This window comes from Chiloscyllium plagiosum, chromosome 6 (genome assembly GCF_004010195.1).
Source record: "Chiloscyllium plagiosum isolate BGI_BamShark_2017 chromosome 6, ASM401019v2, whole genome shotgun sequence".
NCBI lineage: Eukaryota > Metazoa > Chordata > Chondrichthyes > Orectolobiformes > Hemiscylliidae > Chiloscyllium > Chiloscyllium plagiosum.
In genome coordinates, this window is record NC_057715.1 from 74,841,040 (window position 1) to 74,864,826 (window position 23,787).

At 38.6% G+C, this 23,787-nt stretch overlaps 1 protein-coding gene across 2 annotated transcripts in view; it reads left to right on the forward strand.

Moving 5' to 3' along the window:
* Positions 1–23,787, forward strand: part of ddx10 (DEAD (Asp-Glu-Ala-Asp) box polypeptide 10) — a 246,547-nt gene that overhangs the window by 204,380 nt on the left and 18,380 nt on the right. For both annotated transcript variants that reach the window (XM_043691861.1, XM_043691863.1), the window contains one exon: positions 17,359–17,501. In XM_043691861.1, coding sequence (XP_043547796.1) covers positions 17,359–17,501 — 143 coding nt within the window. The remainder of the gene's footprint in view (positions 1–17,358; positions 17,502–23,787) is intronic.

Here is a 23,787-nt window from a genome sequence, read left to right on the forward strand (position 1 = left end):
TGCTGCCAGATAGTAGTGGTTCCATATTTGGAAAGTGCTTTCTTGGGAATCTTGGTGAGTTTCTGTAGTGCTTCTTGTAGATGTTGCATACTGCTGCTAGTGAGTCAGAATGGTGGAAGGAGTGAATGTTTGTGGATGTGGTGTCAATCAAGTGGATTGCTTCGTACTGGATGGTATCAATTTTCTTGGATGTTTTTGGAGCGGCACTCACACAAAATTTGTCTCTTTATTTAAGGAGGAAGTCAATGCATTGGAGGTTGAAAAGAATGTATGTGGAGAAGGTATTTCCTCTTATGTGAGAATCAGTTGCCCATTTAAGACAGATCTAGGTGAACTTTCTTTCTGAGGGCTGCAAGTATTTGCAACACTTTTCAAAAGGTGGTGGAAGCAGATTCTTTGAAAATGTTTAAGGCAAAAGTGGATGTATTTTTAGTAAGCAGTTAGATGTAAGGTTATCGGGATGGTGGGAATGTGGACTTGCGGTTACAATCAGATCAGCATGAATGTATTGATTAGTGCAGCAGTCTCAAGGGGCCGAATGGGCTACCTCTGTTCCTGATTTGTACGTTCTTGTAGAAAATGCTGTCCAGAGTTTGGTGATTAGCATGATTGTGGCAAGGAAATCAAGAGGTTGTGTATAAAACTTTGCACTTCCTGTAGAGCTATGACTTAGTGGTATGTATTTCTATGTCATGATTAGGAGCTTGTCCAAATATCATGTCATATTTTAATGGTGACTTATATTGCTTACACAGACTACCGTCTGCCTGATTGTTGTTCAGAGTTTCTTTAATTATCATCTAGTGATACCTGCTTTGGATTCAGAGGGGGAGGGAAGACAGGGTCTGTTTTGGAGTAAAGTTGACTCCAAAACGACATGTTTAAAGATGGAAGATTGGATGTTACTTTGCTCTCCTGGCACTCTTGGTGATTGACATATCTTTAATGTTCCATGTGGCTTGGCTCTTTAGGATCTGGAGATGTTGACCTGCCACAGAATGCTGGATGTTCTTTTTGAACTTTCTGTAGAAAAGCACTGCAAATCAGGCTGCTGCTCCAAGTTTCCATTTTCTGGGTTAGGTGTCTGCCCTGTTGTACCACACTTGGTACAGCACACCACCATACCAGAAGTCATAGTAGGAGTACAGAAGTTCAGCCCTCCCTGACTTTCGATGACTTGAAGAAATCACTGGATTTTTTACTCTAATAGTGTTGCCTTTCAGTTGTTTTTAGTATTCAGTAGAGATATGTGCTGTGGAAATTTTCCAAGGCCAGACAGATCTTTGGCCACTCCCTGGATGGTTTAAAAGTTGCAGTCAGCTGAAATGAAAGGATTGGCTCTGGTACACAGATGGGTTCATCCTATAATCAGTTTACTGGATCGGCTTTGGAACGACTGAGATTAAAATGACAGGTGTTATTTCAATTTTTTTTCAATACTGTTGTATATCTATTTCTTTCTTATAGTTTAATTGAGAATTTTGAACAGGAAATACTTCTCACATTCTGCTTTTTTAATTAAATAGGAACCCCATTGGATAAATCTTCTGTAAAGTTTCTTTTAAACAACAATACCTGTCATTAGTTCTTTTTCATTACATTGTGTTACATAGGGAAGTGGAGGACCTGTTTGGGCATTATGAAGCACTAGGCAGGAAATTGAAGCACAGGTCCTCAAGGGTCATAATCTCCGGATTACTGCCCGAGCCACGTGCCAATTGGCATAGGACAAGAAAATTAGGCAAGTAAACAACGTGGCTAAGGGATTGGTGTGGGAAAGAGGGATTCCACTTTTGAGTAAACATAATTGCAAAAATGTTTTTTGTCAGGATGACACCCTTGCTCAGTGTAGAAAAGTTATCATGAAGAGTTATGATTTATAAAACTGTGAATTAATAAAGCTGAGGAAATGCAGATTCTTTTTTGTCATGTACAAAAAGCTGTGATTCAGCACATGTGGTGTAATGCTCCTGAAGTGAATTTGCTCAACATAAAATTTTCACTTACATTGCTTGCTTAACACGTTATTGGAGTACTTTCAAGATTTACTATCTTGATAGTATAGCCAATCATGTCAGAAGCTTTAATACTGCTCCAGGTTATTCCCCTGTTGAAATGTGAATCTTTAATTAATCAGCAGCTTTCCATTAGTGGATTGTCAAGGCAAAGTAAAATTATATTTCACTAGTGCTTGATATTTGTCTTAAATGCCTATATTGTCGCCAGTATAGCACTGTGAACCGCAATAGATGTGAGGTATGTACCACATTTATAAATGAGATAATGAGGCTCTCAACTGAAATGCTTATTCATGGCATTTCATGGAAAAAAAAAGCAAATTCCAGGCCCTTAATTTGGAGGAGTGAAGAACTGTTGCAGCCATTCAAAATTTGCAATGTCAGTGAATCTTGATAGCAGCGATTTACTATTAGTTAGTAATTGCCCATCTGGACATTAATCTTTCAGAATGCAAGAGATATTTAGTCAGTAAAATGATAAATATTAATTTGGAATTCTGGTAAAAAATAAAAGCCGATATTATTGCATAGCTGCTTTCTACAAATGACATAAAACAGAAACACGATGGTATTGCACCACTCAATGTAACCAGTTTTAACTTAACCATTTTTCACTTCAATTGATTGTAAAATTTTTCACTTAAAAGCAAAAAAAAATTACAATGGCACATTTTCCCTCTGAAATGTGAACTGTTATAACTGAGAAGTCTTGCTGTCAGGAATATGTTTTGATATGATGGGGCATGTGGTGAACTGAGATGTTAATGGTTGGAGCTGTTGCTATAGTCACAAAACATTTTCACTGAGATTTTGGAAGAAAAGGCAGAGCTGTTATTAACAGCTCTAGGTGCAAGTTATTTTTAAATGTGTTTTGGATATGAATAGCAAGTCAGATTTGAAGGGTTAGAGTTTAAGTATTTAGAACTAAATTAAACAATGAACTTGTTAGAGTCTTTGCTGCTTTTCCATTATTTTTATTTTATTCTTTTTATCAATTTTGGTTTGGAACTGGGAATTGGTAGCTAAAGATGACTTTTGGTCTGCGTGACAGCTTGTGTTAAAAGGAAAACGGACCAAAGAGGCTTTTGTTTATTCACAAAGCCAGGACTGGAAATTATTTGCAGTTCTTTCCTAATCAACAAGTAATGGAATGGATACAAAGATGCATAACTACTTTAGTTCCTATCGTTATGTGGTTGTAGTGGATCTTCTGGGTAAAAGGCAGAGGATAATCGTGCTGGATAGATTATGCACCCATAAGAGTCCAATCTATTTTCATTAAATAATTTTGTCACTGTGGGAGAACGTTATGTTCAAATGGATTGCAGAAGTTGGCTATTAATGAAGTCAGTACCTGAAAATTGGTTCCAGCAAGTCTGCAAAATACCCTATGCTCAAGCAGATTGCATATGTTGAATAGTAACTGGGACCCTTGCAGAGGAGGCAGTCGGCCTGTCTGGGAGTGGCCAGAGTTTGAATTGGGTTTGGATGTGTTTCCTGTGAGGTGGAATCTGGCTGTTGATGTGACAGCATGGAGGGTTTGAAAGCTCCTTATCTAACCTCCTTTATCAGGTGTTGGAAGCTCAGAGGATAGAAAACTGAGTTATAAGTATTGCTGCCTTTATCTGAATGAGCTGTAAAGTGACCCTTTTTATACTTTAGAGGTAGAAATGTTGATTATAAGTTTCCTATTTACAGAGGAACCTCGATTATCCAAAGGACACGGGCGGGGAGTATTTTGTTCGGTTAATCGAATGCCGATAACATAGTTAGCCAAGCATCAGGACCTTGCGATTTTGTTCGGATAATCCGAAATTTGGTTAATCAAATGCCAGATAATCGAGGTTTCTCTGTATTAGGTTTGAGAACCTAGCTGTCATACCATAACTAATTTTATTCCTGAATATTATGAAATTGTAACAAATTTGGCGTTTTTCTCTCTGCATCAAGCTATGGGTAAACCTTGTGTGAGTAATGGTTAAAACTACACTTGCCTCGTTGTTTACTGCATATTATCAAGATGCTAAAATGTCAAGACTTACTGTCCAAGTAAATTACCTTGAAATCTAACTAACACAGGCACGATCTGCCACCAGTTAAGTGAACACTGTGTTGCTCTTCACTAATCCACATTAATTCAGAGAGGTGTCTCACAATGTGCTGATCTTCAGAACAGCAATTACTTTAAATAGCTATCTGAAGAATGATTTAAGACACTTATGTGGCGCTATTCATGTACATTTACTAAAGGTAGGTGCCAGTAATTTCTAAGACAATTTATCTGTTCTTTCACCCTTTTTCAAAAAAGGTTGCAAGGATAAGTCCAACAATTACAGACCAGTCAGTTTAACTTGAGTGGTGGGGACAGCTTTGAGAAACAATTATTCAAAATAGAGTTACCAGTCATATGGAAAATGTTGGGTTGATTAGGAAGAGCTAGCATGGCTTTCTAAAGAGAACATTACGTTTAATTAACATGCTGGAATATTTTGAAGAGATAAAAGTCGATGAGGGTAATGCTGTTAATGCAGAGTACAAAGACTTCTAAAATGCTTTTGATGTAATGCCGCATGACATACTTGAGAGTTATGTGTCATGGAATGAATAGAACAGTCACACCATGGCGACAACTTTGGCTGAATGATAGGAAATTAGTAATAGCTAATAGATATTTTTACCAATGGAGGCAGATTTGGAATGGATTTCCTTAGCAATTGGTTTTGGGACCCTTGCTTCTCTTGATTTTTATTAATCTTGGTGTGCAAAGGAAGTTTCCAAGTTTGTGCATGTACAGAACTTGGGAGCATTGTAAACTTTGGGGAAGATAACATAGAGAAATTAATGACTTTGACAAGTTGTTGGAGTGGGCAGACAAGTGGGAAATGAAAATCACTGGGAAGAAGTGTGAGGCAATTCATTTTGGAAGAAGGAGCATGGTGATACAGTATAGAGAGTTACTGTTGAGGGTATGCATGAACAGAGAAACCTGGATACACGGGAGAGGCAGTGGTCCAGTGGGAATACCACAAGGTTAATAACCACGAGCTCCAGATAAATGCTGCAGGAACATGAGTTTAAATCCCACCATGGTAAATGGTGAAAATTGAATTCAATATAAGAATCCAGAACTAAAGGTGACCACTATTGATTGTTTTAAAATACCCATCTGGTTCATTAATGTCCTTCAGGGAAGAACATCTGACATCATTACTTAGTGTGGTCTGCATGTGACTCCAGACTTGCAACAATGTGGTTGACTCTAGACAAATAGGGATGAGCAATAGATGGTGGCTTGGTTAGTGATGCCCATATCTTATGAATGAAAAGAAAAAATATGCGTAAGTCAGTAAAGGTAGCAAGATGGGTGGAGTGAGAAATTAATAGTGCTTACAGTATCCTAGGCTTCATGAATAGGGCCAAAAAGTACAGGGAGAAAGTGAGGACTGCAGATGCTGGAGATCAGAGTCCAAACGTGTTTCGGTGGAAAAGCACAGTAGGTCAGGCAGCATCTGAGGAGCAGGAGAATCAACATTTCATAATAAGCCCTACATCATGGGGAAGGGGAGCTGAGAGATAAATAGGATGGTGGTGTGGGGGTGAGGTACCTGGGAAGGTGATAGGTAGATGAAGGTGGGGGTTGATGGTGATAGGTCACAGGGGAGGAGAGGATGGAATGGATAGGTGGGAAGGAAGGTGGACAGTTCAACAGGGCTGTGCTGAATTGGACGGTTGGATCTGGGATGAGGTGTGGGAGGGGAGATGACTTTGACTTCACCAATGTCGATGCTGTGTGATTAGAGAGTCCTAAGGCTGAAGATGAGGCTCTCTTCCTCCAGATGTCTGGTGGCCCAGGAGGGTGAACTGAAGTGGTTCGCCACAGGACCATGGGGCTGCTTGGTGCGTGTGTCCCAGGGATGTTCCCTGAAACGCTTCGCGAGTTGGAGTCTGTCTCCCCGATGTAGAGGAGACCACATTGAGAGCAACGGACGCAGTAGATGAGGCATTTGGATGTGCAGGAAAACCTCTGTCGGCTATGGAAGGATTCTTTGAGGCCTTGGACGGAAGCGAGGAGGGAGGTGTGGGTGCAGGTTTTTGCATCTCTTGTGGCGGCAAGGGAAGGTGCTGGGAGTAGAGGGTGGGTCGGTGGGTGCGTGGATCTAATGAGGGAGTCCTGCAGTCATGAGGGAGTCTTTGCGGAATGCCGGTAAGAGTGCTGAGGGAAATATATCTCTGGTGGTGGGGTCTGATTGTAAGTATCGGAAATGGCGGAGGGTGATGAGTTGTATAAAAGTACAGGAGCAAGCAGGTAATGATGAACTGCTATACTTTTCTGGATACTGAAGAAGGATACAAACCCATTGGAGAACATACAGAAAGGGTTTATGAGGGGTGAGAAACTCCAATTTTGAAGATAGATTTGATAAGTAGGGACTGTTTCCAATGGAGAATAAGGAGACGATCTGATAGTAGTGTTCAAAAGCATTAGGGATCTGGGCAGGTGGGGAGAGGCTGCTGCTTTCAAAAATAGGATTGAGGACGAGGGAGCAGAGATATAGGGCTATTTCTGGAAGAAATAAATGTGAAATAAGAAAACAACAGTTTCTGAGCAAGGAGTTGTGGCCAAGAATGTACTGCCTGGAAGTGTGGTGGAGGCAAGTTTAATTGACGCATTCAAAAGTGCGTTAAATAATTATTTAAATATAATGAGTTTTCAGAGCTATAGGTCAAAGGCTGGAAAATGTCACTAAGTCATAATGTTCATCTGAAGAACTGATGCAGTCATGATCCAAATGGCTTCCTTCTGCATCATCATGTTTGCTCACCAAGGTTCTCCTATGTTCTCCCTTCTATTGTGCATCGAACCCTTACTAATCACTAGCTCCTGTGCATGATCAAACATGTCCCAAACTCTAATGGGCTTATTAATGCATGAACAGTTCATGTTCAATATTGGCTTGATGCGATATTCTGTGTCCAATTCCTGATTGATTCCATTAAAAGTAATGGTCGTCTTAAACACACCACTCCCTATTGTCTTCTCATTCATTCTTTCTTACACATGTCAATTACTTTTTAAAACCATCCCTTTTAAGACAATTCATAGATCCTTATCAAGATTATAAGATACCAGTAAGGCCATTAATATATCTAAGAAGCCTCTAATTCTACAATTATCCTTTTTCTACAAGAATTGTGTATGACACTGCAATAAGTGTTGGTATCTAAAACAAATTAAAGCAAAATAAATCATACAAACCACACATGTAAGCCTGGTCAAAATTAAGTTATCATTTTAAGACCTAGCTTTGAGTAAATGCTGTGTCCACCTCAAATCATTCTCGCATATTTCGTCTAAATGTACATTAGTTTGAGCCAAAACGAGGCAACAAGACCATAACCTTACTTTTGACCTAATCATATTGATTTCCTTTCTATAGAAGTAGTTTAATGACTAGCCACAGTTAAATAAAATATAATTTAATTCCTCCTTTTACTTCAAATTGATTAATTAATGAAAAATAACTCAATCCTACCACTCCTCTCTTCCCTTTCTGAGCAACAATAACCCCTCGATACCATTGGATAAGCCAACAAAAAATGTTTTTCCCTACTCATACTATGCAAATCCTATATACTTTTTAAAGCTACTTTTTAAAAAAAAACTGTTCTTAACCTTGTTTGTCTCAGTGAAAGTAATTTCAATTAGACTTCAAAAGTACTTCCTTTCCCTTCTGTTGTCCTAGTGAACCTACACGGTCATTGCAGTTATTCCTCAGTTCGAGGATATTGTCTATTCAAGGTTGAGCGTTGTTGCTGATGCCACTCATGACTGAGCAGGCCAGTGTTTGACTTGCTGATCTTTGGTCGCATGGGACATCCCATCTGGGAAAGGAAGTGCTATTCCCAGTAAAGTACCATTGAAGTTACACAATATTAAATATTTTCAAGATTATTAACATTTAATTTCAAAACTACTGCTTCAGCACAAGTTATCTGAAGTCAGGGAATTGTGAATCAAACCCTTGCAAGAATTTAAATGTATAACATGGTGTTGCTTCATCAAAACTTTTCTATAATGTATCAAGCTGTACAAAACTGAGATCCTCTCTCCTGTCGAATTGGATATAAAACTGTCTCATGGCACAAATCAAAAATTTGAGTTCATCTGATCCTCTAATCGACTTACCTCCAGAGCAGAATTGAACGGGTGTGAATACATAGTTGGAAGGCTGATGTAGGAGGGTGGGCAGCAGATTTTCTGGACCGTTGGGACTGGCTCTGGCAGTATGAGAACTTTGCAAGCTCAATGTTCTCCATATGAACAAGACCGGGATAAATTTTTTTTTCAGGGAGATTTGTTAGCGCAGATGGGGCGAATTTGAACTAGATCAACGGAGGTATGGGAACTTGTGGGCACTCTCAGAGCAGGGAACAGAAGGTAGAAACATAGCAAGTGACTTTGAAAGACTAGGGAGGCAGAATTTTAAAATATACAACACAGAAAATTAATAGTATTAAAAGGAATGTATGCAAACACAAGGAATTTCGTGAATAAAGATGATGAGCTGAGAGAACAGATGGGCACATGGTAGCAAGATGTAATTGAAAGAGATTCTAAACTTAGTTTAGAAAGAGATAAGAATGGCAGCTCAGCATCCCTGAATATAGAATTCTTCAGCAGGATAGTGATGGATTAAAAAGTTGGGTGTGTAACATTATTGCTCAAAGGATCAATCACAGCTGTGGGCAATGACGATATACTTAATGAAGTAACAAATGAGGCCATATGGTTTGAACTTAACTACAAAAAGCACACTGTTAAGAATATACTACAGACATCCAAATAGTGTGAAAGTTTAGAGGAGCAAATATGCAGACTAATTTGAATGAACATTAGGACAATAGTGGAAGGATGCTTCAGCTCTTTGGAGTATTATGCACAGTTTTGGGCCCCATATCTCGGGAAGGATGTATTGGCCCTGGACCGTGTTCAGAGGAGGTTCATAAGCATGGTCCCAGGAATGAAAAGCTTAACATATGAGGAATATTTGAGGCATCTGGGTTTATACTCGTTGGAGTTTAGAAGGATGAGGGGGGATCAGATTGAAACTTAGAGAATAGCGAATGCCTTGGACAGAGTAGAGGTTAGGAAGAAGTTTCCATTGGTAGGAGAGAGTAGGTCATAGTCGTAGAGTAAAGGGAAGACTTTTTAGAACGGTGATAAGGAGAAACTTCTTCAGCCAGAGAGTGGTGAATCTATGGAATTCATTGCCACAGGCTTGGAAGCCAGGTCATTGAAGGTATTTAAGACTGAGATAGTTGGGTTCTTAAGTATCAAGGGGATCAACAGTTACGGAGAGAAAATGGGAGAATGGGGTTAAGAAATTTATTAGCCATGATTGAAATACAGAGCAGACTCTATGGGCTGAATGGCCTAATTTCTACTCCTGTGTCTTATGGTCTATCTAAATATCATCTGGGATACAAATGGCATGAAAGGGATTGTGGGCACAAAATTCTTCAACTGTATTTGATAGAATGTTTATAACCAACATATAACAAGCCCAATGAGAGAGTGCACAATTCTAGATTAAGTCTCAGAAAACATGGGCTTGTAACCAAAATAGAGCTGAAGATGGTGACCATAATGCAATTAGATTTAGCATCATTTTGGAAAAGAGAAAATAACAGATGTGAAACATCTAAATCAAGGAAGGTAAACTTCACAAAGCTGGGGAAGTTGGACTGCTTACAGTTGGACTACTTGAAGGAATGTTAGTGTTAAATCAGATGGAGAAACTCAAGTGTAACTTATTGTAGATGTGTTCCCACAAAGAGTAATGGATGGTATTGCTAAATCTAGAGCCCCTGATTAAGCAGAAGGGTACAGAGTAAAATAACATAGAAAAAATGGGGCTTAAGATAATCTCCAAAGAAGTAATTCTTTCGGAAACTTAGTAAAGTACATGGATGAAATGAGGAACAAAATTAAGAAAATAAAAAGAGGGTACAAATTTTCCATTAAAATTACAGAAAAATCCAAAGGTTTTTTTTAAAACAGTGCATAAAGAGCAATAGGATAACAAGAACAAAGCAGATTTCCAGCATGCACAGTATTTTGATTTTATTTGACTAAAGAAAGGTTTGGACCGCTTAAGATTACGTGGCAACTTGTGTGTCGATGCCGATGATGTGGACAGGATTCTTGATGAGTACTTTGTCCATCTTCTCAAAGGAGAGAGATGATGTAGATATTCTAGTTACAGGAGAGTGAAAGGTAAAATAAGCATCATGAGAAGGGAAGTGCTGAAGAGATACTGACCTCTTTAAAGGTGTATAAATAACTAGGGCAGGATGAATTATATCATACACTTCAGTAAGGCATTTGACAATGTCCCACGTGGCAGAATGATGAGAAAAGTTGAAGTCTGTAGGATACAGGGTTAGATCCCAAATTGACATGGTAAGAGGATTCAAAGGGTAATGGTCAATTGCTGTGTTTGCCTGTAGAAAGCTTTTTCAAGTGGTGTTTTGTAGAGCTCATTGTTGGGTCCCTTACTATTTTGGTATATATTAGTGATTTAGACTTGAATTTGGGAGGCATGATTGAGAAATTTGCAGATTAAATCAGTGTGTGGTTAGGCTTTGGTGGGCATGGTGGATGCAGAAAAAGCCAGGAAATACAAAATAAACAGAATGATCTGTGATTAGTTTTTATAGGCTCAATTATGTGTAAAATTTGCACTTGTACAGAAGCAATAAAGCATATAGGTAAAAGTGAAGTTATTTGCACAAGTCATAAAAATTCAAGAACACCTCTTCAGATGCAAAGGAACTACAGCTTGCCTCGATCTGTCAAAATAGTACAGTAAGTTTACATTTCTACAAAGTTGTGCAGTAAGGTTAGATTTTAGCTTTGGAATTTAGACCTAATGGTATGAAAGGATTGTGTGTTAGCCCAAGAGATTTGTGATCTTCTGAAGGGGAGAGCAGCACAATTAGGATACAGAAAAGCGTATTTAAAAATAGCATGCTGCAGTCCCTGAGTTTCTCACCCTAAAAAAATGTTGACCAGTTGTGCTGTAAAATGACCAATACAAAAATATTTTATTAAAAATTATAAAATGTTCCTGAATTAAACTCAGTGGCACAACTTATAATAAATTTCACTCAAATACTGAGTGCTTTTACGAAGAATGCATTCTGCTTTGGACCTAAATGTGCCTCCTGAAAAAATGTATTAAATATGGTTAATGAAGTGTAACATAAATTAAGCACAAATTGCACTTTTGGAATGAGCTATGCACTGTTTCTGTAAATTATTGTAATTACTGCTGGTTTTCAGAGAAAACCTGAAAGGTCACTTTGCGTGCCTGTTACAGTGAATGGACAGGTTAAATTAATTGACTAAAGCATCTCGACATTGCTGCCAACAAAACTGCATTTTATATAAGGTGCAAAGCATAAATTCACATCTTGTGGTTAAGAGTGTTCTGTAAAGTTATAAATGTAAAAGTCTACTACAATAACCTGCAGGGCAAGAAAGCTTTGACAACAAATTTGTTTGATCAGCTTTGGTCTATTGATATTAGTTACTAGATCGTGCTATTTAATAGTTACATTCTGAGTTCAAGACTTCATATCATTGAACTCCTCCCCCCCCCCCCCCCCCTTTAAATACAGTCCCAAATAAAAGGTGTGACATAACTAACAAAAGGAAAGAGTTGCATTCATGCAATGACTTTTACAACTCCAGGACATCCAAAATAACTTTTCAACCAATTAAGTTTTTTAAAAATGTTGACACTGTTGTAACATAGGAAATGATCCGAGAAGCAGTGAGGTGCTGATAACAAATATTGGTTTAGCTACCATGTATAGTTCCCTTACTTCAAAATAGTAATGCCCATCTGGAGAGGATGGATAGGCATAACGATAATAACTGGAGAAAAATGGCAGTGCTGCCCTCCCTTCCATTACAACACTGAAGATTATTTTCCTCCTTTCAAAATTAGGTTTATAACTATTCAGACTGGGAGTTGTATTTAGGAAGATCCCAGTGATTTACAAATATCCACTTTCACAAATGGTAGATTGGCCTCTGCCAAATCAGATTTTCTTCATCCATTATAAACGAATAAAATTAGGTTCCCAATCCATTTGGTGTTTCATTCCCTAAATGATATAGAAATCAACCACACACATGAGAATCATGTACATTTCGGTCTTTATAGTAACAAAGTCTCTTGAAAGGTATCTGGGATTTTGGAGTTCAAAATTCTAAGTCATTGTAAATTGCAAGGTTAACAACTTATTTTAAAATATAACGTGCCACACTCAGAGTCTTTTCAAGAGATTTTGTTACTATCTTGTCAGGCTTATTTATACTTGAGGATTGAATTTACGACTGAAGCATGTGTTTGCCTACAGATTAGAAAGCACTACCATTCATTTTTTTTAACTAGACCTCTCAGAAATATTAGATTCAGGTGAAAGTATTTTGGAGAAGTAATTGTTCCTTCATACAAGGCCATACATTTCATGTATGTGGAAATTTCAAAATATGTCCATAACCTGTATAACTTGTCATACATTGGGATGGATTTTATGGTCCGTTGTGAATATGTCTATGTTATGGTTCATATGTTTTAGTATATAACCTTTAATTATAGGCATTAAAGTTTATTAGTAGAAAATGGGATAAATGCAATTAAAGCACCTTGTAGAGTGGTGCACTTAAAGGTGGAGGCAAAGTGTTAGGAAGGTAGGGTAAATAAACTTCATTTATTTCCAGAGCTCCTACAACAAATGGTATGTCAAAACGTTACTCTCTTTAGTAGAACCAGAATGGAAGAAATGGAGCTCTAAATGGCTTACTTAGCTACAGGCATGATGTCTATGCTGCTGACAGTACTGAAAGCACAGAAAAGTTTGTTTTTTTTGTAGTAAACGCTAAATTAGCGCACTAAGACTTCTGAAAGGTTGTAAAAATGTCTGTTGGCTCAGGGCAGGCCATGATGTCATGAAAATAGGTGAAGGTTAAGAAGGTTATCTGGTTTTAGCTTATCTGAGTATCTGCTGCAAATTGGTTGCAGTTGCAATTTGAAGCTGGTAGATTGTTGAAGCAGAAGTGCTGAGCAGCACAAGTGTTCACGGTTGAGACTTGAGTTTCAGTGCTGTCAGGGAAAAAAGTGAGGACTAAGAAATAGTCCTGAGAGTCATTGATAGTTCAGAGTAGCTGAGAGTGTGAATGAAAGAAGCTCATGAGCAATATGTGCTGAGAGCAGCGGAGAAATTCTGGAACTCTGAGTGTTAACTCAGTGAAGCTTGCTGTCTATGGAAGTGCTGCGATTGTGCCTCTGAGCAGACTTGTTAGAGTGCAGTCACAGTGGAAGACACTAAATTACATGGACATGAGAAGTCTTTGAGGCAGCCTATGATGGAGTGGCTTATCAGAGAATTTTAATGTTAAACCTTGAAGGGTGAAGAATTGGAAATTTGCCTGCCATTTTGAAATTGCTAATTAATGAGCTGAAGAAACAATTGAATGTAATTTCTCATTGCCCAGTCCCATTTCTCATGCACTGAATGGGAAGACGTTTGGAAGTGCTGCATGCCAGGTATGTGACTGAGGTACAAAAGTGGAAGAAAGGGCTTTCCAAAAGGTTATTGTTACACATGGCAGCAGATTCTGCTGGTGGAAGTGGAAGTGTTTGCAAGGTTTTTACTTTATTTATTCATTGTTGTGAGGTTGCCACACTAAATAAGAGGAGATTGGCCTGCTCTGAAGGGTCACTGGACTTGAAATGTTAACTCTGCCTTCTCTCCTTATATGCTGCCAGACCTGTTGAGTTTCATATGAAATTTCTATTTTTGGTTAAAAAGAGTAAGACTTTGTGTTGCTCTTGCAAAGAAGCAAATGGACACAATGGCCCAGTTAGCCACCACCTGTATTGTAACTAATCCATGAGTCCATGTACTTAATCATTTTGTTTCTCCACAAAGTGGAGAAAATCCTTACAAGACAAAAAGTGAATAGGCAATCAAAATAGGCTATTAGGAAAGCATGTGAGATTTTGATCTTCATACAACATTGGGAGTTCAGGCAAATTATTGAAAAGTTGTTAATGTAGAAAAAAAATTTATTGTGTATACTGATTTGGGCTCCATATTTTAAGAGAAACTCAATAATACTGAGAAAAATTATCTGGGTTACAACAAAAGTTGACCGAAATCAAGAAAGTAATGAATTAAGAAGAATGATGAGAGATTTGATAAAGATGTCCAAAGTTGTGAAGTGCACAAAAATGGTAAGCAGGTAAATCCTTTCATTTTGGAGGTAAATCAAAAACAGCCAGGAATGATTTTAAAAAAAGACATCAGATGTAGAAGAGATCAGAACAAACTCTTACATGCACAAATAGTTTGTTGTAAGTAATGACCATTATTATATCAATTTTAGTACTCAGAAAGGTGCTGGATAATTACTTAATGAATATAAAAAGAATGAAGAGTCAGCATGAAAATACGATTAATCCAATTTGTAATCAGGAAATGGAACTTGTTTATAACCAGGATCAAAGTTGGGCCTGAATTCATAATATGTGAGGAGGAGCTCACCAGATCTCCTTCCATGAAAAATGGTTATGTTTGTAGAATTTCATAAGATTTAGATAATGTTGAAGTACATTATCTATCTCAACAGTGTTTTAAGCATTCAAAAAGCTTTCCATGCATTGAGTAAATTTGCATATTTATTGGCATAAAGACAATGAATATTTAAATTAATCTCTAATTGCCATGAAGGAGATGATAGAGAGCCTTGCTTTTTGATGCACTACTGTCCATTTACTTTGGGTATAACTGAGTGGCTTGCTAGCTCATTTCAAAGGACAGTTCAGAGTCAACCACATTGCTTTGGGTCTGGAGTCGTGTGAGCAAAGCCAAGTAAAGATGACACAGGTTTCCTCCTTAAAGGACATTAGTTAACCAGGTGCACTTTTACAACAAGTAGTAGTCATCTACACTGCAACTGGTTTTCAATTTTCAATTTATTAATTGATAGAATTTACTACTTAATTTCATAAAATTCTATCAGCTGCCGTGGTGGTGTTTGAACCTGTACTGCATGTAGGTTCCTTCCTCTCCCCATAAATCTGTCAGTTATAACAAACAGGGTGTGTAGAGAGATTGTACTTTTGCCATTCTGTGCATACACCTCCATCAGCAGCCCATAACACTTAGTAATGTTAGACACTTCTACTTCACTGTAGAGCAGAAATAACTTTTAATTCATTGTAAGTAATTGATTTTATACTCCTTTATGTAGCATAGTACATGTTAGAATATTCAACTATGTGGTGATGGATATAAATTGTTCATCCAATTCAAGGCATCCTCTGAACTGACCTAAGCTGGTAAGACAGTAAATTGGAAGGACATGGATACCACTATTTTTGGCTATACTTTTAACCTGGCTCAGACTCTGGAGAGCAGGCAAATTTGAAATCTAGACTTAAAGGTATAATGTCATTGTCTTAATTAGTTTACTTTTATGTTGTAAAGAAGGTGCCTCCACTGTAATGATCTGTTTAAGTTCCATTTGCAGCATGAAATATAAGCTAATTGCCCCAAACTGTCAAATTCCTTTGAACCAGGAGCATGTTTAAAGCTGCTGTTTCAAATCACATCAAGTATTGGCAAACTTCAGTCCTAGTCAATGAGTTTGCTTTCTTGTCTGCTTTCCCATTATGATCCATTATTGAACTGATTGTTTAAATTCACCTACCAGTATTGAATCTAAACATAAAATGTAGTCCACAGATGAGTGCAGATTTGTTTTTAATTTTATGCAGCAGATCCACGACTCCTCTGGTATAAAGAAGTTAAAGTGCATGAAGTATTAGTAGCAGCAGCTCTCAAAATGCACTGTTTTTTTACTTTATCTGGTTGATGAAATTTATTAACAGATATTGGTTGAGAGTATTGCTTGCTTTATTTGCAGCATCAGCTGCTGTTTGAGTGAAGAGATTTAAGGACATGGACCTTCCCTATTTACACCCACATCTATCCTTAACCTGTGCCATATTATATTGGGGAAAAAGGATCCCTCAGAATATTCTGATGGCAGGACTCATGAGTAATGGTTGTTAATCACATCAGGAGACCTCTGAAGAAAAGTGTGTAATTTTATGTATGTAAAGGTGTGCAAGTTTATTATAAAGTCATACAGCAAAAAAACAGATTCTTCGGTCCAACTCATCCTCACCAACTAGACATCCCAGTCTGACCTAGTCCCATTTGCCAACATGTGGCCCATATCTCTCTCGATCCTTCCTGTTTATATACCCATCTAGATGTCTTTTAAATGCTGTAATTGTACCTGCCTCCACCACCATCTCTGGCAGCTCGTTCCTTATACACACCATCCTGTATGAGAAAAAGTTACCACTTAGTTCCTTTTTAAATCTTTCCCTTCTCACCTTACACCTATGCCTTCTAGTTTTGGACTCCCCACGCTAGAAGAAAACACTTGGCTATTCACCTATTTATGCCCCTCATTGTTTTATAAACCTCTGTAAGGTCACCCTTCAATCTCCAAAACACCAGGGGAGAAAAAGCCCCAGCTTATTTAGCCTTTCCCTATATTTCAAACATTTCCATCCTGCCAACATCCCTGTGAATCTTTTCTGCATCCTTTCAAGTTTTAACAACATCCTTCCTATAGGAGGGCGATCAGAATTTTAAAGGTGTCCTGTATAACTGCAACATGACATTATATCTCCTATTGTGGTGACAAACTGACATATGTTGTCAGGGTTGGAGGATCTGAGCTGCAGGGGAGAGGCTGAACAGGCTGAGGCTGTTTTCCATGGAGCTTCGGAGGCTGAGGGGTGACCTTATAGAGGTTGACAAAATTATGAGGGGCATGGATAGGATAAATAGACAAAGTCTTTTCCCTGGGGTCGGGGAGTCCAGAACTAGAGGGCATAGGTTTAGGGTGAGAGGGAAAAGATATAAAAGAGACCTAAGGGGCAACGTTTTCACGCAGAGGGTGGTACGTTTATGGAATGAGCTGCCAGAGGATGTGGTGGAGGCTGGTACAATTGCAACATTTAAGAGGCATTTGGCTGGGTATATGCATAGGAAGGGTTTGGAGGGATACGGGCTGGGTGCTGGCAGGTGGGACTAGATTGGGTTGGGATATCTGGTCGGCATGGACGGGTTGTACTAGAAGGGTCTGTTTCTATGCTGTACATCTCTATGGCTCTTTTGAATGATGGACTTTGTTGAAGTTTCTTTAATTAAATAATTGTAAGACTATTTTTTGGTATTTTAGCAACCTGAAGAGGAAGCCATTGTTTACCTTGATCAGAGTGATGGTGAAGCTGAATTTGACCTTGCTGATCTTCCTGATCCCGATAAGTATATAGATTCTGAGGAAGATGATGACCGTACTTCTGAAGCTACTGAACATCTCCGGTTAGTTCACTTTTATTCAGCAGAATCTTGGCTTTTCTTTTTATACAAGGTATTGATGTCCTGACATTAAAGGTAAGGAGTCTGACTTCCCGAATGCCTGGAATGTATCGGGATTAATGTGTTGAAAATGACAAGACTCAACTTATTCATACTTTTGATTCGGAGATGCCGGTGTTGGACTGGGGTGTACAAAGTTAAAAATCACACAACGCCACGTTATAGTCCAACAGGTTTAATTGGAAGCACACTAGCTTTCGGAGCGACGCTCCTTCATTGAAGCGGCGCTCCTTCATTGGAAGCACACTAGCTTTCGGAGCGACGCTCCTTCATTGAAGGAGCGACGCTCCTTCATTGAAGGAGCGTCGCTCCGAAAGCTAGTGTGCTTCCAATTAAACCTGTTGGACTATAACCTGGTGTTGTGTGATTTTTAACTTTATTCATACTTTGTCAGCTATGGCTGGTATTAGCGCTATCATTTTCAGATATCTTTATGGTGAAACAAAAGAAGACAATTGGAAAGAAATCTGTGCAAAGTTGAAAACCTCAATTGTATGAATGTAAGTGTTGCATTGTTCTGAAAAATATATCTGTGGCTGTGATGTACTTTGGAAATTGCAGGAATTATTGTAATCACAACAGAGATCAGCATCATAGTAAAATAACTTCATTGTTACAATCAAATTATGAGAGCGTAGATCTAAATTTTTAACGGAATTTTCTAACAAATTGAATCAGAAGAATGTATTTTTTGGTAAGGTGTTCTTCAGTTTTAACTACACTGAAAACTACATTTTCTTGATACAAAAGACAAATACTTTATATTTATGGTTTCCTGGTTTCTTTGATTTATCACTGTCTCTGAAAAATGCTTGTGTTTTGCTGGTGTAATCATGCTTGTAGGTATTAGCTACAGGGTAGCTTTGCCTTTCATTTTGGTTTGCTCTCATTATAACATGCCAGAGTTTGTTCTTGTGATTGTCAAAATGGATTGCTAAATCCAAGTCTGGCTGCTGGATATCAATGCAGAACCGTATATTGTCTGTGATGTATAAAGCTTCATCATAAAGAATCAGTGGTTCTAGATAAAGTTTTATAGAATAGCTACCTACATGCACCTATGCTGATTGTCTCTGTTTTTTTAAGGGTATACATAGTCAGATTATAAAAGCCACCTTGATGGACATGCAAGTAGACATGCAGTCATATCTAACATTAATTACAGTTTGATAATTGAAAAGTACTTTACATCACAGCCTTTGGGCTGAATTTCTGATTTAATAATCGAATGCATTTTCCTTGAGTGCTGTGAAAGCATTTTTTAATGCATCTTATTAAATGAGGTGCATTATTGATACATACACACTATATATTCTTTATCTAGATTGATTAGACAGTAAGCTGTGCTTGGAACTGTAACATTTAAAATGAAAACAGGAGACTGCTGTTTGGTGGTGGCACACCACTAGAAAATAATCTGAAGGCTGAGATGTCTATTTCATTTAGAATTATTGAACCTTGCAGTGTAAATTAGATACATATAACTTTTATTACTTTGAGAATCTCAAAGAAAATGTTTAAAGCAAAGCAAACAATGAATTAATAGTACTTATTGGCTGATTTATTTTTCTTTTCCTTTGTGTTTTATTCTGTTCTCTGATGCTGTCCACATCCTTTCCACCTCATTTGCTCCCCTATCCAGGATGGTTGGAGGGAATTAGACAACCATTTGTTTCACAGAACTACCAAAGCCACAAACATGTTATCCTCCGCGGGATGGGGTCTGTACCCTCTGGCTTTTAACATTTTGACTGCATGTGCATTTGATTGGACAAGAGCTAGCCAAATTCATCCATTGAGGAACCTGACTAAATGATCATCAAAAAATAAAATTAAAACTTGATGACTTTATTGGTTTCATTAGAAGACCGTGACCCCCAAAATGCATATTTTTAAGGTGTGTACAAATATATTAATCTGATATACATAAAATAAATCTTTTTAGTTTCAAATTTTTTTTTTAAATTACACATGTCGCATATGGTGCATAATTCCTATCCACCATTATTTCTTCCTGCAACATTCATTCTATAAATATTTATGGTGCAAGTATTTTCTGCTCGAAATCTTATATAAATACTTCATATCTACATTGTTGATGAATCATTTGAATCAGTTAACAGTCTTTTTAATGAAGGCTAACTTTCTGATGTTTTTGTTCCTTTGGTAACTCGTGTTTATAATGTCCATAGTAAAGCTTTAATTTTGGTCTGACCAACCAATAAAGCTGCAGCACTCAGTGACCTGCATGCTCAGCATAAAGCCCAATATGCTGTAGACAGTTTCATATGGGGTCCCAATTTATCATTCAGGCAAAATCCCACCAAATGAAAATTTGATAAATGATCAGATGGGAGATCACTGAAATATTTTTATTATGAAGCCAAAGGCCAGCAGGCAAGTATAAGAAACCAAACTGAGTGCCCACTAGTGTGTTGTTCATGTGGGAATTCTAAGATGTCCTGAATAATCATTTGTACAGGAAATGTCATGGGCAGGAGCAGATTAAAAGTTCATGTTTTGGAGCTTGAGCAGCATTTAGTATCGGGTGAACTCAAGAGTCTCATGGATAGCATTAAGAAATTCGAGTCAACCTTGAGCTGTACAGGGGGAGAGAGCAAATGGGTAACACCATGACTGTGTGTAGTTAAGATATATGCAGGTAGTGTAGGAGTCCCCTGAGCGCACCTCTCTCAAATGAATTTTCAAATGAGAATACTGATAAAGGTGATGGTTCATTTTGAAAGTGCAGCCAGAGTCAGCTCCATGACATTGTGGTTAAAGCAGGACAAGAAAAACACTGGAAGAGTAATGATAATGGATGATTCAGTAGTTTGGGGAGCGAAGAGACTCTTCTGTAGCTGCAGACATGAGTTCAAGATGGTGTGTTGTGCCCTGATTACAGATACTGAACATCCTGATGGGGTATGTTGAACAGCCAGCAATTGTGATCCATTTTGGTATCAGTAATATAGGTAGAAAGAAACATATTTCCTGTGGTCATATTTTAGGGAGTTTGATTGAAAATTAGCAAGGAGGACTTTAAAAATACTAATCATTGAATACTTATGCTACCATGCACAATTGAGTGGAGAAATAGGACAATAAAGCTGATGAATGCATAGTTGGAAGGATGATTCAGGAGGGGAGGCCTTTAGTTTCCTGGGACATTGGTGCTGGCTCTGGGATAAATGGAACCTACCGAGAACACGTGTAAACAAAGTCAGGACTACCTTGCTGGGTGATTTGCTGGGGCTGTTGCGGGAGTTTACATTAATTTGGCAGTGATGTGGGAATATTGGAGTGGAATATGAAGTGCACAGAACACTGAGAGGGACAGTTAGCACTAAAGCTAATAAAATAATAAAATTAAGTGAATTCCGAGTAAGGGATTATGGTGCATGCATGCTAAAACATAAATTGTGGTAAATAAGATGCATGAGTTATAGGCATCGATTGCCATGTGGAAATATAATGTTATGGCTGTACTAGAGACCTGGTTCGAACAAGGGCAGAGAAAAGTAGCCTCTCATAGACTGTGTACAGGAGAATTCTTTAAATCTGTATGCTTCCAGTTCAAAGAGAAAAGATCAAAGGAACAGGAGTAGGCCATTCAGCCTGTAGAGGCTGCTGCACCATAAAATATAATCATTTCTGATTGAACATCTCAATGCCTTTTACCTACACAATCCCTATTATCCTTTACCCTAGTAGTGATCAGGAATCAATCAACCTCTGTCTTAAGCAGACTCAAAATCTTCTCTGAAGTAAAAAAAAAATCCTCCTCTTTTCAGATGTAAACAGCATTCCACTTATTTTTAAGTTGTGCCCCTGATTCTAGATTGCCCAAGCAGGAAAACATCTTACCTGCATCTGCATCATTGGGGCAGCATGAAGGCCCAGTAGTTAGCACTGCTGCCTCCCAGCACCAGGGACCCAGGTTTGATTTCAGCCTTGGGTGACTGTGTAGAGTTTGCACGTTCTCCCAGTGTCTACATGGGTTTCCTCTGGGTGTTCCAGTTTCCTCCCATGGTCCAAAGATGTGCAGGTTAGGTAGATTAGCCATGGGAAATGCAGGTTTATAGGGGTCTGGGTCTGGATGGGATGTTCTTCGGAAGGTTGGTATGAACCTGATGGGCTGAATGGCCTGCTTCCAAACTGTAGGGATTCTATGATTCTACCTTGTCTATCCCTTTAAGTATTTTGCAGGTTTCAATGCGATCACCTCTTGTTCTTCAAAGCTCTGGAGGACAGAAGCCCAGTTGTCTTCATAGGACAATCCCACCACTCTGGGAACAAGTTTGCTGAACCTTCATTACACTTGTGTTTATGACAGTGATATTTTTCCTGAGCTAAGGAAACCAAAACTACCCTAAGTACTCCAGATGCAATCTAAACAAGATTCTACACAATTCTACACTGCTGTACTCCAATCTTCCTATGAAGGCTAATGTTGCTTTAGCCTTCCCAATAACTTGATGCACCTGCTTATTAGTTTTCAGTACCTTTTTGTAAGGTTGGCTAGGTCACTTTGTACAACTACTCCTTCCAAACCCTTACCATTTAAGAAAAATCTGCATACCTGTTTCTCTTACTAAAGTTGATAACTTCACATTTTATTCCATCTGCCATGTTCTTGCCTGTCCAAATCCTACTGAAGTTGCTTTGCATCTTCCTCACAACATACATTCCCACTTAACTTTATATCATCCAAAAATTTGGAAATACTACATTTGGTACTCAACTCCAAATCATTGGTATATTGTGAATAGCTGGCACCCAAGTACAGATCCATATGGTACCCCACTAATTGACTATACTCAAACAGATCCATGTTTCCATTTATCAATCCTTTACAATCGTGTCTACCATTTTCACTGCGGCTGATGTAAAGCTAAGGTCTACCATTCCCTGTTTTTCTCTCGCTCCCTCCTTAAAGGATATTATCTCAGAATGGCTGTAGTACAAAAGGAGCACATTTCATTGCTATTGACTGTCATAGATGCAATTCACACAATACCACTTCTCCAGCACCCCAATCGTACCTCACATTCTATTCCAGAGGGGATGTAGATATTTTCGAGCTGTATTGTATAATCTTGAAAGTGATGGTGTACTTGTACCTGCAATATAATATTTCTCCTCAGTTGTGACAGGTAGATCTTAATTTACATGTGGCTTTAGCAGGAAAATGCCACACAATTGAACAAACAATAGTTTTTCCGCAACCTTGATTTCAGTCCAAAAAATAAAAAGACCATATGTTATGATTTAAGACATTTTATCAACTGACTGCTGGTCACGTAAGTGCCATACCTAAGACTGCCTTTTCCCACCACCTTAATGTTTCTCTGTCTTCACCCTGCTTCAGTTGAACTACGGCTGAAACCCTTGTCCGTGACTCTGCTACCTCTAGACTTAACTATTATAATGCCAATCCAGCTGAACCCCAACCCCACCAGCCGCCAACATTCTGTAAAACTAAGACCTTCAAAACCTTTACTACCGATATCCTGACTTACAGCCTGTGCTCACTAATCCATATTAGCTACCATTTAAGTATTATCTTCATTTTCAAATTGTCATCTTTTATTTCAAATCCCTCCATTGTCTCATGCTCCCTAACTTCGTAATTGTCTCAGGCTCTGAGGTGCGTGTTCCTGTTATTATGACCTCTTGAACATCTCAGATTTTAATTGCTGTGCCATTCGTAGTTGTGCTTTCAACTGTTTAGGCCCCAGTTTAGGAAACTGAGGAATTCCCTCCCAAAACTCCTCCATCTTTTTTTTAACCATGCCTCCTATCCTTAAAGATGCTCCTTAACACCTCCTCCTTTGACCAAACTTTGATTATTTGTCCTGGTATCTCCTTTTGCAGCTTGATGTCATATTTAGATTGGATTACATTACAGTGTGGAAACAGGCCCTTCGGCCCAACAAGTCCACACCGACCCGCCGAAGCGCAACCCACCCATTCCCCTACACTTACCCCTTACCTAACACTACGAGCAATTTAGCATGGCCAATTCACCTGACCTGCACATCTTTGGACTGTGGGAGGAAACCGGAGCACCCGGAGGAAACCCACGCAGACACGGGGAGAATGTGCAAACTCCACACAGTCAGTCGCCTGAGGCGGGAATTGAACCCGGGTCTCTGGTGCTGTGAGGCAGCAGTGCTGACCACTGTGCCACCGTGCCGCCCAATATTCTGTGAAGTACCTTTAGAAT